This window comes from Oncorhynchus mykiss, chromosome 17 (assembly GCF_013265735.2).
Source record: "Oncorhynchus mykiss isolate Arlee chromosome 17, USDA_OmykA_1.1, whole genome shotgun sequence".
NCBI lineage: Eukaryota > Metazoa > Chordata > Actinopteri > Salmoniformes > Salmonidae > Oncorhynchus > Oncorhynchus mykiss.
Genome location: NC_048581.1, coordinates 37,425,369 through 37,440,394, shown reverse-complemented (window position 1 = coordinate 37,440,394; position 15,026 = coordinate 37,425,369). Strand labels below are relative to the sequence as shown.

The following is a 15,026-nucleotide window of genomic DNA, read 5'->3' as shown; positions in this document are numbered from 1 at the left end:
CACACACACTCACAAGGATGACTATCCATCTCAAATAAGAACCACACACACACACACACAAACAGAGAAGTCGACTGGACCAGTAATCTACATTGTGTAGATTACACGGGAGGCACTTTCTAATTACACTCACCACAAATTTGTATTCAGGGATCCTCTTGATCTCCTCGAACTCCCGAATCTTCCCCGGGTCCACATCCTCTTGAAGCTCCCATGTAGCCTCCTCATAGGACAGGGAGCACCATTTCACTAGGTAGTGTGTCACCTCCTGTAAACATTCACGCACACGGATATAGAGTGACAGTCAGTCAATGAGTCAGTCAGACGCGGATACATACTATGTGAATGTAGCCAGTGAGTCAGATACACTGATTGAAGCAAATGTGCGCGCACACACACATACACGCACGCTTGCATAAAAAAGGTCAGTGGTGGTGAGTAACTGGCTTTCCCTGTCTCACCTCTCCTGTCTCTGTGTCTGTAGTGATGGCCACCTCCAGAATTCGATCCACCTCTATGTAGTCAGGGTTAAAGAGGTCTTCATCAGGCTACATGGAGGAGTAGACGTCAATCAATATATATGTGTTTCATGTGATACTTTACATAGCTATAAATGTTTTATGCAAAGTACAAAATGTACACAACCACAAATTTAAAAAAAAAAAAAACTGTCCCAGAGTAGCCAACAGTACATTTTTATATACAAACATAAAATATCCACCCAAAAAAATTCAGAAAAATGTGAGATGTGAGTAGGCTCACCTCAACAAATATGTGCTTCATTTGGGCCTGCTTAGTCCTGAAGCGCTTGATTTTTTGGTGTATGCGAGGGTCCTTCTCCAAATCCTCTAAGGTTGCCCACTTACAATGGAGGTAGGAGCTGTGAGCAAGAGTAAAAGGGGGGGGTTCAAGTTATAAATTCAAGGGGAAAAGCATCTCAAGTAGTGTGTACACAATGCACTAAATTAAACTAGTCCACCATTTAAGAAGCAATCCCACAGGCCATAGCATCATATAACATAGATCAACATGAGAAAATCCTCCTTTTGATTGGGCGCAGCTTTGAAAACCTCTCGAGAGCTATACCATCATAATGTCATACACAAAGAATTCTTCAAAAGGAATTGGGACTATTTGATGCTACAGAATGTCTGTTATCAGATAACCACTGTCACTGTGGCCTTCCACCTTGCTAAGCACACTTACAAATTTCTGTACTTGACATAGAACTCCTCTGACTCCTCAGGTGTCTCCTCAGGGGATGCCTGGAAAAAAAATAGAAAAAAATAGAGAAAAACTAAAAGATCAACTAAAGTATACAAACATGTTGCTAATCCAGACACCTTGTTGCTAGAGTGTGATACATAAACACACACACACACACACACACACACACTACCAGTTAAACGTTTGGACACACCTACTCATTCAAGGGTTTTTCTTTATTTTTCCTTTTTTTTTTACATTATAGAATAATAGTGAAGACATTAAAACTATGAAATAACACATATGGAATCATGAAGTAACCAAAAAAAAGTGTTAAATCCTTGATGACAGCTTTGCACACACTCAGCATGCTCTCAACCAGCTACATGAGGAATGCTTTTCCAACAGTCTTGAAGGAGTTCCCACATATGCTGAGCACTTGTTGGCTGCTTTTCCTTCACTCTACGGTCCAACTCATCCCAAACCATCTCAATTGGGTTGAGGTCAGGTCATCTGATGCATCTCTCCCCTTATTGGTTGAATAGCCCTTACACTGCCTGGAGGTGGGTTGGGTCATTGTCCTGTTAAAAAAAAATGATAGTCCCACTAAGAGAAAACCAGATGGGATGGCGTATCGCTGCAGAATGCTGTGGTAGCCTTGCTGTGCCTTGAATTCTAAATAAATCATGACAGTGTCACCAGCAAAGCACCCCCACACCTCCTCCTTTCTTCACGGTGGAAACGACACGTGGAGATCTGTTCACCTACTCTGCATCTCACAAAGACATGGTGGTAGGAACCAAAAATCTCAAATTTGGATTAATCAGACCAAAGACAGACTTCCACCGGTCTAATATCCATTGCTCGCGTTTCTTGGCCCAAGCAAGTCTCTTCTTCTTATTGGTGTCCTTTAGTAGTGGTTTCTTTGCAGCAATTCAACCATGAAGGCCTGATTCACGCAGTCTCCTTTGAACAGCTGATGTTGAGATGTGTCTGTTACTTGAACTCTGCATTTATTTGGGCTTCAATTTCTGGTAACTCCAATGGCTGGTAACTCCAATGAACTTATCCTCTACAGCAGAGATAAGTCTGGATCTTCTTTTTCTGTGGCGGTCCTCATGAGAGCCAGTTTCATCATAGCGCTTGATGGTTTTTGCGACTGCGCATTTGACTGACCTTCATGTTTTAAAGTAACTAATTGGCTCAAACGCATTGAGGAAAGAAATTCCACAAATTTAACTTTTAACAAGGCACACCTGTTAATTGAAATGCATTCCAGGTGACTACCTCGAAGCTGGTTGAGAAAATGCCAAGTGTGTGCAAAGCGGAAAAAGGTCGCTACTTTGAAGAATCTCAAACATAAAATATATTTTGATTTGTTCAACACTTGTTTTGTTACTACACGATTCCATATGTGTTATTTCATAGTTTTGATATCTTCACTATTATTCTACAATGTAGAAAATTGTCAAAATAAAGAAAAACACTTGAATGAGTAGGTGTCCAAACTTTTAACCAGTACTGAATATATTTTTTTTTTGCCGAGACCTTCGTTTAAGATCCGAGAGACAAGTCACATATCTTCCTCAGATTCTCATCAGATCATCCGACAAGCCTCTAAGGTAGCTAGCTAGCTTGTAATCCTGCAAGTGTAGCTAACATTATTATTAATAGATGTATGTAATAATTGTTGGCTAAGATACAGTAAATTTACACTAGCTAAATAGTTTTTTGGGTTAATATACAGATTAACTGGCTGGTGATGTCATTGAGCACAAGATATTCAATTAAACTGTCCATGATTTTCAGAAGAGTTTCAAAGGAAGATAAACTGGAGTAGAATGTCATTTTTCACCAGAAGTGACCTTCAGTTGTTCAACAAAATAAATCTTGGCATCCACTGCTGAAAATAGTTATAGGGGAAACGTGTGCGTGTCGGGCGGTGTACCTCTTTCTTCGCAGTACGAACCGACAGGATTTTCTCAATGATGTTTGCCTCATCTTCAGGGGGCTCCTGTGACAGAGGGGAGAGAGGGGATTACTTACGCAGGGTAAGAGTGTGTTTGGCCTTACTGAGGGGGACAGAAGTTGGGCATAGCAGAGAGAGGGGGAGAGGAGAGACTGTGGCGGTGTCCAAAATCTTTGCAGCCAACTACTTACTAAATGTATAAACCATACTAAAAGAATACTATTTAGTAAAATCGTATGCGGTAAGCTACTTGTTCTCAAACCTCTCCTCGGGGACCCCCTGAACTACCTCATCAAGGGCTTGATCATTAGTTGGCAAGTTGAATCAGGTGTGCTAGCTCTGGAATAGATCAAATACATTGAATGTCTGGGCGTCCCCAAGGACTGGTTTAAGAACCACTGCAAAAAGCAACAAACATACAGTCATCCACAATGAGAAGTCATCATCTAATGCGCAATTGGGTTGTTCCCCTCCATTCAATCATTTTGGCACTGCTCCTTCTCTTATCTGATAATCAGCTGTTGTCAAAGGATGATTCTCCTCGTCAATAGCGCAGCGAATTCATACTAGATGAAAAGTCTAAATGAGTATGACATAATCAGCTGTTGTCAAACACGTGTGTCCGAAAAGACAATTCTCTTCCTCAATAGTGCAACGAATTCATACTAGATGAAGTCTGAATTAGTTTTTCAAAATGTAACATAAAACCTTTTTGGCATACACAAAAGGCCTATTAGGATGATAGTAGGAGTATTCAGACAAGGCCAAAGACAAGAACAAGATTGCTACCTCAGCCTGCCAGGCGAGAGTGGCAGCGTTGAGGGCAGGGATACGGCCTGTCCCCAGCACGGCGATGGTCTCCCCGTCATCATCTACCACCTTAAAGTCCAGGTCCTCGTTGTACTTTCTGCGCTTCACCTGTCGCCCTGAGCGACGCTTCTACCAGAGAAAAAAGATAGCGGGTGGTCGGGGGGGGGTTTGGGTTAACTTAGTGTAATCGATTCAAGCAATAGCTACTGTACTAAGTAGATAAATACTGTATACTGATAAAAAAGTATTACTTGGGGAGTGTCAGCATGATAAGTAAGTAGATTGTGGTGTTAAACAAACCACCGCTTTCAAGTAAATTGAAAATCTAAGAATACACTACAGGCAGTACACAGCTACACTAATGTACGCTACCACATAAAAACATTGTAATAGTGAGGTTTTAGAGAAGCAAGTGTCACTCAGCCTATCCTGCCCTTCCCCCAGCCCTCATGCTGTTAGTCAGTTCCTCACAGTGTTGTCAAGGGGGTCGATGCTCTCCTCTCCCCCCACGACCAGCGTGGACAGGGAGGCCGCGTCGTCGCTCTCTCCAGCCTCCTGGAGGACAGCCACGCTTTTCCTCTTGCCCTTTTTCTTCTTCTCCACTGGTACCGGCCCTTGTAGGACTTGCTCTCTGTAGAGGCACAGCAGGGTTGGCACCATATAAATACTAGAGAATGTCTATTCTAGTAATTTTATTTCTATGGTCGGAACTAGGGAGTGTTTGTAATCCGTACTCAGCTGACCAGTGGGTCATGCCTGCAATGTGTATTTACCGCCTTATCTCCTCACATCTCAGCAGCTATACTAGCAGAGAATACCCACAGCTGGATGAGTGGGACTTTTTTTTTTCTTGGTTATGTTTTTTTAATGTTTTTTTGGGGGTGTGTAGATAAATAAGAGTGCATAGGTTTAAAAAAAAGGTTACCCACAGTATTAATTTCTCAAATCTGTCCTGCAGAGTGATTATGAAAATACCCCTCACTCTGCTATGGAAATTCCAACCAGACCACAGAATTTTGCTAAATATTAGCACCGGACAAATATTAACTCCCAACTCCCACGACTACATCACCTAAAAAGGTTCAAGGACATGGTACAACCTGGAAAAATCCCCCCTTTGGGGAAAATCCAATCTCTCCAACTGAGGGGAGATGAAGCAGTTACAGCAGTGAGACTTCCAAACATTCCAAACATTTCTTCCAAACTAGAAAAACACAACCATGTCTCTAACTAAATACAACCAAGTCTTTAACCGCACCCACCCAAGAGAACCTGGTTGTGACCCATCAATCGAGAAACAGAGTGAAAGCACTAGCGGTAAAAAGCTCCTCACCTGGGTTTGCGGCCCCTCTGCCTGGGAGGAGATGGGGCGCTCTTGCATTCTGCAGGGGGCTTGGCCAGGGGCGGGGCCTGCACCTTGGGTTTCCTCCCTCTCTTCACCTCTTTTGGTGTCTCTTTCGGCGACTTCACCTCCTTCACCTTGACCTCCAACTTCTTGGGCGCCTTAGACTTGCATGGCAGCAGCTCCTTCCCTTCTTTCTGCTGCCTCTTTTTCTTTGGTTTGTTGTCCTTCTCCGAGCCCTTGTGCTGCCAGGCGGCACCAGGCTCGCCCTTTTTGTCTTTTTTCTTTCGTTTCTTCTTCTTCGCCCGCCGCCCGCCTCCTCCATCGTCCTCCTCGCTACTGAGGGGTGACGAGGGGGCGCAGGGGCTGAGGCTGCCTGAACTAGTGCCCGCCTCGCCCATCCTGGGGTGCTTGGCGTGGGACATGCAGTGATTGATCTGCCCGCCTCCTAGGACCCTGATCTGGTCCTTGGAGCCTAAAGGTCCGCTGGGAAATGGAGTTTGTGCATTTTGGTCAGTGGCAGTAGAGGCTGCTGTAGCTGGAGTGTGCTTTAGTAAGTGGATGGTAGACATCTGGAAGAAAACAAGAAGATGTGTTAATGACTCAATGAAAATACCCAAGATAAAATAATAAAATGGGTGTCATGCCTCTATCTTCCACTCATAATGAGAGTAAACAACTGTGGGCTTACTGCAAATGCAAATCCAGTCATTGTTCAGAATCAATACACAATGGCTTTAGAAAAATAACTAAATCACCAGATTTTACCACTGGGCTTTCTTTAAGTGTAGTCTTTCTCAGTAAAATTTGGCACATGACAAATGTTCATGTATCAAATTAGAGGTTAAAACCCCAAAGCCTGCAAATCCTCTGGAATATTTAATTCCATTCTCAGAATTCCTTTACGGTTCTGAATTTTTTCAATCCTCTGCATTTCCATGTTCCCCTCTCCCTTCCTCAAATGCACTGCTGGGCTGTCATAATGCAGTTAATTATACGGAGAAATAAAATCTATACCCTTCCCATGACACATTATGACTAGCCCTTGAAATGAAAGATGTCAGTCAAGAGGGCCTGCGCTGGTCTACCAATTCTGTGATATAGTAAAGATGTGCACAACCCTGATGTTGTGGGGGGAGGGGGGAGGCATTATTTGTTATGGGCGTGTCCAGATATTAAACATGATTTTGGCATGCATAGCCATCTGTACACGAGCTGAATCAATCCATTAGTGAAGGTCAAACACACAGGTGAAATCGGCATGCATCACCAGGGTGTCGAGGTCTGACCCAATTTGACTAAATCCGTTCCTCAATGCTTTTGTGTTAATATTGTTACAAAATTATGAGCACATGAAACCATAACTTTAGTCAAGACTCATGCCAAGAGGTTTACTTTTACAGCTACAAAGATACAAAAGCAGACCCAGAACTCATTAAAACTCAAGGACACATAAGGTCAGAGAGAAGTCCTTGAGTTTTAATATAGCAACAATATAATGTTCTTATAGCTTCACCAATTGTATCCATGAGCACTGAATCACTTCCAGCAGAGAATTGTGTGTAGAGAAGGCAGATATGGCACGATTCATGTGATATGGGCTAATATCGTCGCGGGCCCATTTTGAGCAACATGTTATTTATAAACCAAGGCAGAGCACATGTGGAGGGGTATATGGGATGACTTAGGCATGCAATTTCTGCCGCGCTGCGTTTATTTGCAGCCTGCCTCATGCAGGTATGAGGATAATGTCAATGAAACAGACTCCCAAGCGCCAGTTGGAATCAGGGCTGTTGCCACGGAAACAGGGTCTGTACCAAGCTGCGGGAAGCAGCAACGTAAACACGCAGTCTCTGTGGTAACTCGTTCGTTGCCAGCTCGCGGGTCTATTTGGCATTTCCCCCATTTAGCATTTGATTGGACAGACGCTACCCGATCGCCTGCATCGGTCAACAGCTGCTTTTGCCAGTCTTCAGGCTTGGTTGAACCATTGAAAGAGAGAAGGCCAACCACTGTCATTAGGACACAGCCTTGGTCAGATAGTAAAATTCCACACACACACCTTGAATGGAGCTCTTAGGATTGTGAGATGGAAAACACACATGTTCAGCCTTCATGAAAAAGAGTGCCACCAAATAGTGGAGATCTCAAAAGTTTAAATTATTAGGTACAAATCGGCCTGGGTCCTCGGGTTAGAAGGGTGAATGACCAGTAGGAGACAGATGTACAGAACACACATTTATTACCACACAACAAACAGACACGGCAATAGGAAGTAGACTGATGGAATAGATGAAAGTGAAGTGGTTTTCTGTAATGGAATAGAACAGGGAATTTATTACACATCAGCAAAGGCTAATAGCAATTAGGCAGGCACAGGCTAACAGTAATAGCACCGCTATGCAACACAATATAAATGACTACGGATTAGCATGTAGCGGCTAATAGCACTGGGCTAGCGAGCAGGACGTAGCACCGTAATCACACTATGTACATTAGCAGTGAACTAGCATAGTATGCAATATGTAAAGACATTAGCAGTACCTGGTGGTAGCAACACAGTGATCTATACAGTATGAACAGGGCCTGCTATAAGGCTAGGCCATAGAAGTAGGCAATAGCATACACTACATTTTAGTAATTTAGCAGACACTCTTATCCAGAGCTACTTATAGTTATTGCATTAATCTTAAGATAGCTAAGTGGGACAACCACACCTCACAGTCATATTATGTAAATTGTTACTCAATAAAGTAGCTATCAGCAAAGCCAGATCTAGTAAGAAGGAAAAAAGTAATGAGACCAGAGGTGGCAGAACGGGGAACTCTGGTTTCAGCATAGCCTGAAGGTGGGGAGGGGCAGGTTCTCTTGCTGCTCCGTAGGCAAGTACCATGGTCTTGTAGTGGATGCGAGACTGGAAGCCAGCGGAGTGTTCAGAGGAGCGGGGTGACATGGGAGAACTTGGGAAAGTTCAACACCAGGCGGGCTGCAGCCTAAGTTACAGGGGTTTGATGGCACAAGCGGGGAGCCCAGTCTACAGCGAGTTGCAGTAGTCCAGACGGGAGAGGACAAGTGCCTGGATTAGGACCTGCGCCGCTTCCTGTGTGAGGTAGGGTCGTACTCTATGGATGTTGTAGAGAATGAGCCTGCAGGAGCGAGTCAATGCTATGATGTTTTCAGTTCTTTGCACTCTGGGAGGGGGACACCCTGGAGTGTTGGAGAGGTCTTGGATCGGGCAGGCCTTCCCAGGGAGGAAGAGCAGCTCCATCTTGTCGAGGTTGAGCTTGAGGGCCGACGTCCAAGCTGAGATATCTGCCAGGCACGCAGGGGGGAAGGAGAAAAGAAGTTGAGTGTCATCCTTATAACAATGATAGGAGAGACCATGTGAGAATATGATGGAGCAGATTGACTTGGTGTATAGAGAAAAGAGGAGAGAGCTTAGAACCGAGCCCTAGGGGACACCAGTAGTGAAAGTACGTGGTGCAGACACAGATCATCTCTATGTCACCTCGGTTGAATGACCCAGCTTGAAACTTGACTGCTTAGGGTCAAGAAGATCGTTCTGAGTGAGAGAGTTGGTCAGACAGCACGTGTCACGTTTTTTGGTAAGAAAATAACGAACGGATAATGGTCTGTAGTTTTTGATGTCAGAGGGGTCGAGTGTTGGTTTCTTGAGAAGGGGAGCAACTCTGGACCATTTTGAAGAAGTCAGAGGGGACACAGCCAGTGGTCAGGGATGAGTTGATGAGGGAAGTAAGGATTGGGAAAAGGTCTCCAGGGATGGTCTGGAAAAGGGAGAAGGGGATAGGGTCGAGCGGGCAAGTTGTCAGGCGTCCGGACCTCACTAGTAGCAGGATCTGGAGAGAGATAGAGGGGAGAAAGAGGTCAAGGTGTAGGGTAGTTCTGTGTGAATGGGACAAATGGACTCAATAGGCTGAGTTAATGAGGAAAGGACGTCGTCAACCTTCTTCTCAAAGTGGTTGACAAAGTCGTCCGCAGTACGGGAGGAGGGGGGTAGAGGATTAAGGAGGGAGACGGATGTTCGGAGGCAGAAGCTTGAAATTTTGAGCGATAGAAAGTGGCTTTAGCAGCGCATACAGAGGTTGAGAAGAGGGAGTGGAAGGTTGATCGGAAGTTTCATTTTTCTCAACTTTCGCTCAGCCGCCTGTAGCCCTGTTCTGTAAACTCACAGTCACTCAGCCAGGAGGGGAGAGCGGAGCCGTCCGGGAGGAAAGGGGACAGTGCGAGTCATAGGACGCGGAAAGGAAGGAGAGTAGGGTCGAAGAGGCAGAAGGATATAGCAGACGGGAGATAGAAGAGGAGAGAAGAGGAGAAGAGTAGTGGGAGAGAGACAGCGAAGATTGCAATGGGGCATGGCCATCTGGGTTATGGGCTGAGTAGCTAGAGGCAGACAGAAAAGGAAACAAAGTAGTGATCAGAGACCTGGATGGCTGTGAGATTAGTAGGTGAACAGTCTGTCGTAGAAGAGGAGGTCAAGCGTATTGCCTGCCTTGTGATTGTGAGGTCAAAAGAGGCAAGGAGGGGAAAGAAAGAGTTGGGAAGAAATGAATCGACGGTAAAGGTTGCATGTGCTTCATTATATAGCAAGTGAACTTCTGATACAGGGCATTCGGAAAAATATTCAGACCCCTCCACATTTTGTTGCATTAGAGCCTTATTCTAAAATTGATTAAATAATTATTCTACACACAATACCCCATGATGACAAAGTGAAAACAGGTTTAGATTTCTTTGAAAATTTAAAAATAAAAAACAGAAATAACATATTTACATAAGTATTCAGACCTTTTGCTATGAGACTCAAAATTGAGCTCAGGTGCATCCTGTATCCATTGATCATACTTGAGATGTTTCTACAACTTGATTGACGTCCACCTGTGGTAAATTCAATTAATTGGACATGATTTGGAAAGGCACACCTGTCTATATAAAAGGTCCCACAGTTGACAGTGCATGTCAGAGCAAAGATCAAGCCATGAGGTCAAAGGAATTGTCAGTAGAGCTCCGAGACAGGATTGTGTCGAGGCACAGATCTGGGGAAGGGTACTAAAAAAATTAAAAATAAATTGTTACCCTTCCTCTGCAAAGTGAAAAGGTGTCCCAGAGTTTGTGAGTTAGAGAGAGCGGAGAGAAAATGCCCAGTAGCACTGTAAGGGTTTTCTACAATTCATATAGCCTAGACAGAAAGTCATTAATAGGACATGAAAACATACCATGGTACAGTGGTTGCTCCTCTAAAAGTTTTGCGACTATGCTGCGGTACTTAGAGGTAATTTGTGATTTAATACGGTACCCTGTGTGTCACCACTTCATTGCTCCAGACCAGCGCAAGGGGGAGTTGATTACAAGGGGGAGCACTGATTATGCTTTTGGGTCTACTGTGTCTAACTGACAATGAATGGGCGACATAAACCTAAAGCAGAAACTGATAGTTGTGCACGACTTCAGTATTACTTACTAAAACTGTTGTTACAATAAGGTTTTTATTATTTTACTCTTACTGTAGTAGTGTAGCCCACTCCCGACCAACCCTGTTGTACAAAAATCCAAATCTCCTAAATATTATTTTTACACAAAGCGATTATTAATTTAGAATTATATAAAAGCCCCTTGGATATTCTCACAGATATATTATTAACCCTGTTATTATCAGGACAATATATATTGGTCATATTGGTAATGGCTCCCGAGTGGCGCACAATGGGATTGCCTTGCAGTTCTCCAGCTGTATCCCCTATTCTGTATCACATCCGACCGTGACTGGGAGTCTATAGGATGGCGCACAATTGGCCCAGCATTTCTCTCCCTCTAAAAACAGAAATAAATGTTTTGGCCTTCACAAATATTATTTTGGCCTTTATACAGATTACAAATTGCACACTTTAGTTAAAAAATGTTTGAGGCCATTTTGGAGACTCTGTATTTTGATACTTCGTGGAAGGGGCCTCTCCAGTGGCACGGCTGTCTAAGTCACTGCATAGCAATGCAAAATGAGTTGCTACAGATACCTGTGCCGGCCGCCACTGGGAGACTCATGCGGCGGCTTTTGGTTTGTATTTAGAATCTTCCAATAATCCAATCCTCTATATGTAATTATTGGCAGAGAGTCACGTCATATTTTTTGACACTCTGTAGGGCTACCATAAGCGACATGAATCTCACTAGTGTTGAGTAATGTGCTGTTAAAAGTGGTGGTCTTATTTAAAGATCATATTGAAGTTAAAAGCAATAGCCTACAACGTTTTGCACTGCATGCATGGGGACTGGTCTTGATAAATCAATGAGATGTTTTATTTTGACTGAATCTCTGTTCAGGTCTTGGTTAGTGTATAAATGTTAAGCTCTTAGTGTAACCTTTATTTACCTAGGCAAGTCAGTTAAGAACAAATTCTTATTTAAAAAGGACAGACTACTTCTTCCTCCCCATCGGGGAATTGAACCCGTCTCCCACGTGCCCGCACGACACGGGGATTCTTTAACTAAATAGCCCAGTACTGTAGCCTACTCCCGACCGTCACATTATACAGCGCCATATTTTCTGTTCCATCCTAACGGAAATCCAGAGAGTTTTTCGTTTTTCTTGGAATAGAAACACCATAATATTAACCAAATTAACTAAGCAAAATCTCTTAAAATCAGTCCCATATACAATGTTCTTACAAAAAAAGTTTTAAATTCTCTAGTTCAACAACTAATGAAGGCTATCAAATGCTTCTCAAAGATGCCCTCATGGTCAAACTAGCACTAACTAGCATTAATGGTACCAGTGCTTGGCACTTAAATAACGTGCCATAGAATTTTGCGGCACCACGCAAGCTGTACTGCAGTACGCTGCAACTTTTAAAGGACGAACCACTGCACTTATGATGTAAATGACACCTGCTAAAGGTGTCCACATGCTTTCCAGACAAAACAGTTTGTGCACATATTATGACGACATTTAGTGACGTTTTCGTTCGTTTTGGACTTCGGCAAGGGTTTTTCTGGCTGTTCAGGCACACTATATTTTTCACCAGGCAAGCAGAAGTCAGTAGCCGAAGTCTACGCCCCATCATCAGCGATTGGTCAACAGTAGGGATTCCTCAATGAAGTGCATGTTGTTATTCAATGAGAGATGACTCGTCCTCGTGCAAATGTTTTCACTTGAGAAAAACTGCACAAACATCCAAGTCAGATGCAAAATTGCGTGACTAAGATCTCCTCGGGCAAAAACGTCAAAATGAATGACAGATTTTTGCTTGAAAAAAAAAAAAAAAGTGACTCGTTCGGTTCGCCTAGCCAAGCTCAACTCGGCGCCAGCCGAACTGAGGTCTTAACCCACTCATAGAACGTTCACCAGTTTGCAAACAGCCAAACTGGCAGCGCAAAAACTGAAAAAGACCAAAAAGACCATGGCTTTGTGTCTGAGACAAAATAATATTCCTTCATACCACTTTCTTCCATGACTTCGGTCTGTCACTATCCCTGTCAAATCCATCCAGGCTCCTGTCTCCAGAACCACAAAGCTGCCGGCACACTGTTCTGAGGCTTCATGGCTCTACGTATCCCATGTACTAGCGACTGCACACACACACACACAAACAAACGCATGGCGGCACGCACACGCAGCCCCTAGTGACGTGCTGCAGTGTACTCGCATGCAAGCCAACTCTGTCGACCACACAGAAGCTGCCTGCAATCAAATTCCCTATGAATCAATACAGCCTTCTGAGCTGTCGATCGCCACAACTGCAGCCAGGTCAATGTTTCCCCCATGCTACCTCCCTAAAGACATTGGCTGTGTCCGAATACCCATACTACATACTATTTACTCATTGTTGCACACTATTTAGCACGTACAGTTTAGTAAAAATTATACAGTATGCCACGGCCTGCACTGCAGTATTTTACTTTATTTAACTAGGCAAGTCAGTTAAGAACAAATTCTTATTTACAATGACAGCCTACCAAAAGGGGAAAAAAGCCTCCTGCTGGGACAGGGGCTGGGATAAAAAAAATTATACAATTTAATTAAAATATAGGACAAAACCAGCATCACGACAAGAGAGACAACACAACATAAAGAGAGAGACCTATAAGACAACAACATAGCAAGGCAGCAACATATGACAACACAGCATGGTAGCAACACAAAAAACATGGTACAAACATTAATGGGCACAGACAACAGCAAAGGGCAAGAAGGTAGAGACAACAATACATCACGGAGTAGCGGCTCCTGATTGGCTAAGTAGTTGCGGCACGGCCGGTGTGGGTGGAGTTTTCCAAATTCAACAGACATGCATCGCACTAACCAGCCTGAAAATAGCTAATTTCCAATTTGATTAATTTCTCTAAACTTTGAATATAATAGGAATGGAGTTATAGGCATAATTACACATTTGACCTATAACGTAGCAGACCATGAATCCCATCAGTCATTTTTTTTTAATAGGATAGAAGACAGAAACAGATCATTTGGTTCCATTTCAACATATTTATTAGTGAAACCAAACTGCCACAACATATTAATTAAATCAAAGCCTAGTACACACACACACACACACACACACACACCAAAACTTTTCAAATATTAAAATCAAAATGCTATTGCACAGAAAAATGTTGATAGTCAGGTGCATCGCAAACTCAGAACCGCCAGACTGCAACCTAATAAAAAAGTAAAGCACTGATCATTGGAAACAAGATCAGAACGACTGCTAAGGCTTGATCCATACATGAAAATAGGTAGATTAGCCTACCAAACTAAAACAATCCATATGCCTGATTAACATAACATCAATAACGCAGCCACATCCCGAGTCACTGGTGCCGACACATTCAGATATCAAAAGATGTTTTAGTATTTCGTTTTAAAGCTCTGACAAGAGAACAAGGAATACTTTTCAGTGAGAAAACAGAAAATAACACTTCTGTTTTCAAAGATGAAGCTAGCCTGTGATGCAATACTCGTGATCATTTTAAAGAGAACAAAAGCTATTTAGCCTACATTTGAACACCAAGGTAGAAGCTTCGGGTATCTCTCCAATTAAGTTTGGCTACTTGAAGAGAACTAGGGCCTATCACTCGCAGCACACCTCTTCTAATGCATTGTGGAAAAGTGTGCATCGAATTCTACTACTGCGCATTCGGAAAGTATTCAGACCCCTTGACTTTTTCCACATTTTGTTATGTTACAGCCTTATACCCAAAACTAATTCCCGCAATCAATCTACACACAATACCCCATAATGACAAAGCAAAAACAAATAAAAAATAACTGAAATATATCATTTTACATAAGCACGTTTGGCAGCGATTACAGCCTAAAGTCCAAATCAAAATGCATTGGTCACGGGGCCTCCCGGGTGGCGCAGTGGTCTAGGGCACTGCATCGCAGTGCTAGCTGTGCCACCCCAAAAAATTATTGGTCACATACACATGGTTAGCAGATGTTAATGCGAGTGTAGCGAAATGCTTGTGCGTCTAGTTCCGACAGTGCAGTCATATCTAACAAGTAATCTAACTATTTCACAACTACCTTATACACACACAAATGTAAAGGGATGGAATAAGAATATGTACATATATTTATATGGATGAGAGATGGCCGAGCGGCATAGGCAAGATGCAATACATGGTATAAAATACAGTAGAAACATATGAGATGAGAAATGCAAGATATGTAAACATTATTAA

At 43.1% G+C, this 15,026-nt stretch overlaps 1 protein-coding gene across 11 annotated transcripts in view; it reads right to left on the bottom strand.

Moving 5' to 3' along the window:
- The window catches only part of chd6 (chromodomain helicase DNA binding protein 6), a 107,136-nt gene that overhangs the window by 73,667 nt on the left and 18,443 nt on the right, over positions 1-15,026 (bottom strand). For all 11 annotated transcript variants that reach the window (XM_021568393.2, XM_021568392.2, XM_021568383.2 and 8 more), the window contains exons 3-10: positions 5,319-5,899; positions 4,457-4,616; positions 3,965-4,114; positions 3,155-3,220; positions 1,207-1,265; positions 763-880; positions 462-548; positions 134-268 (exon numbers count right to left, since the gene is read on the bottom strand). In XM_021568393.2, coding sequence (XP_021424068.2) covers positions 134-268; positions 462-548; positions 763-880; positions 1,207-1,265; positions 3,155-3,220; positions 3,965-4,114; positions 4,457-4,616; positions 5,319-5,899 — 1,356 coding nt within the window. The remainder of the gene's footprint in view (positions 1-133; positions 269-461; positions 549-762; positions 881-1,206; positions 1,266-3,154; positions 3,221-3,964; positions 4,115-4,456; positions 4,617-5,318; positions 5,900-15,026) is intronic.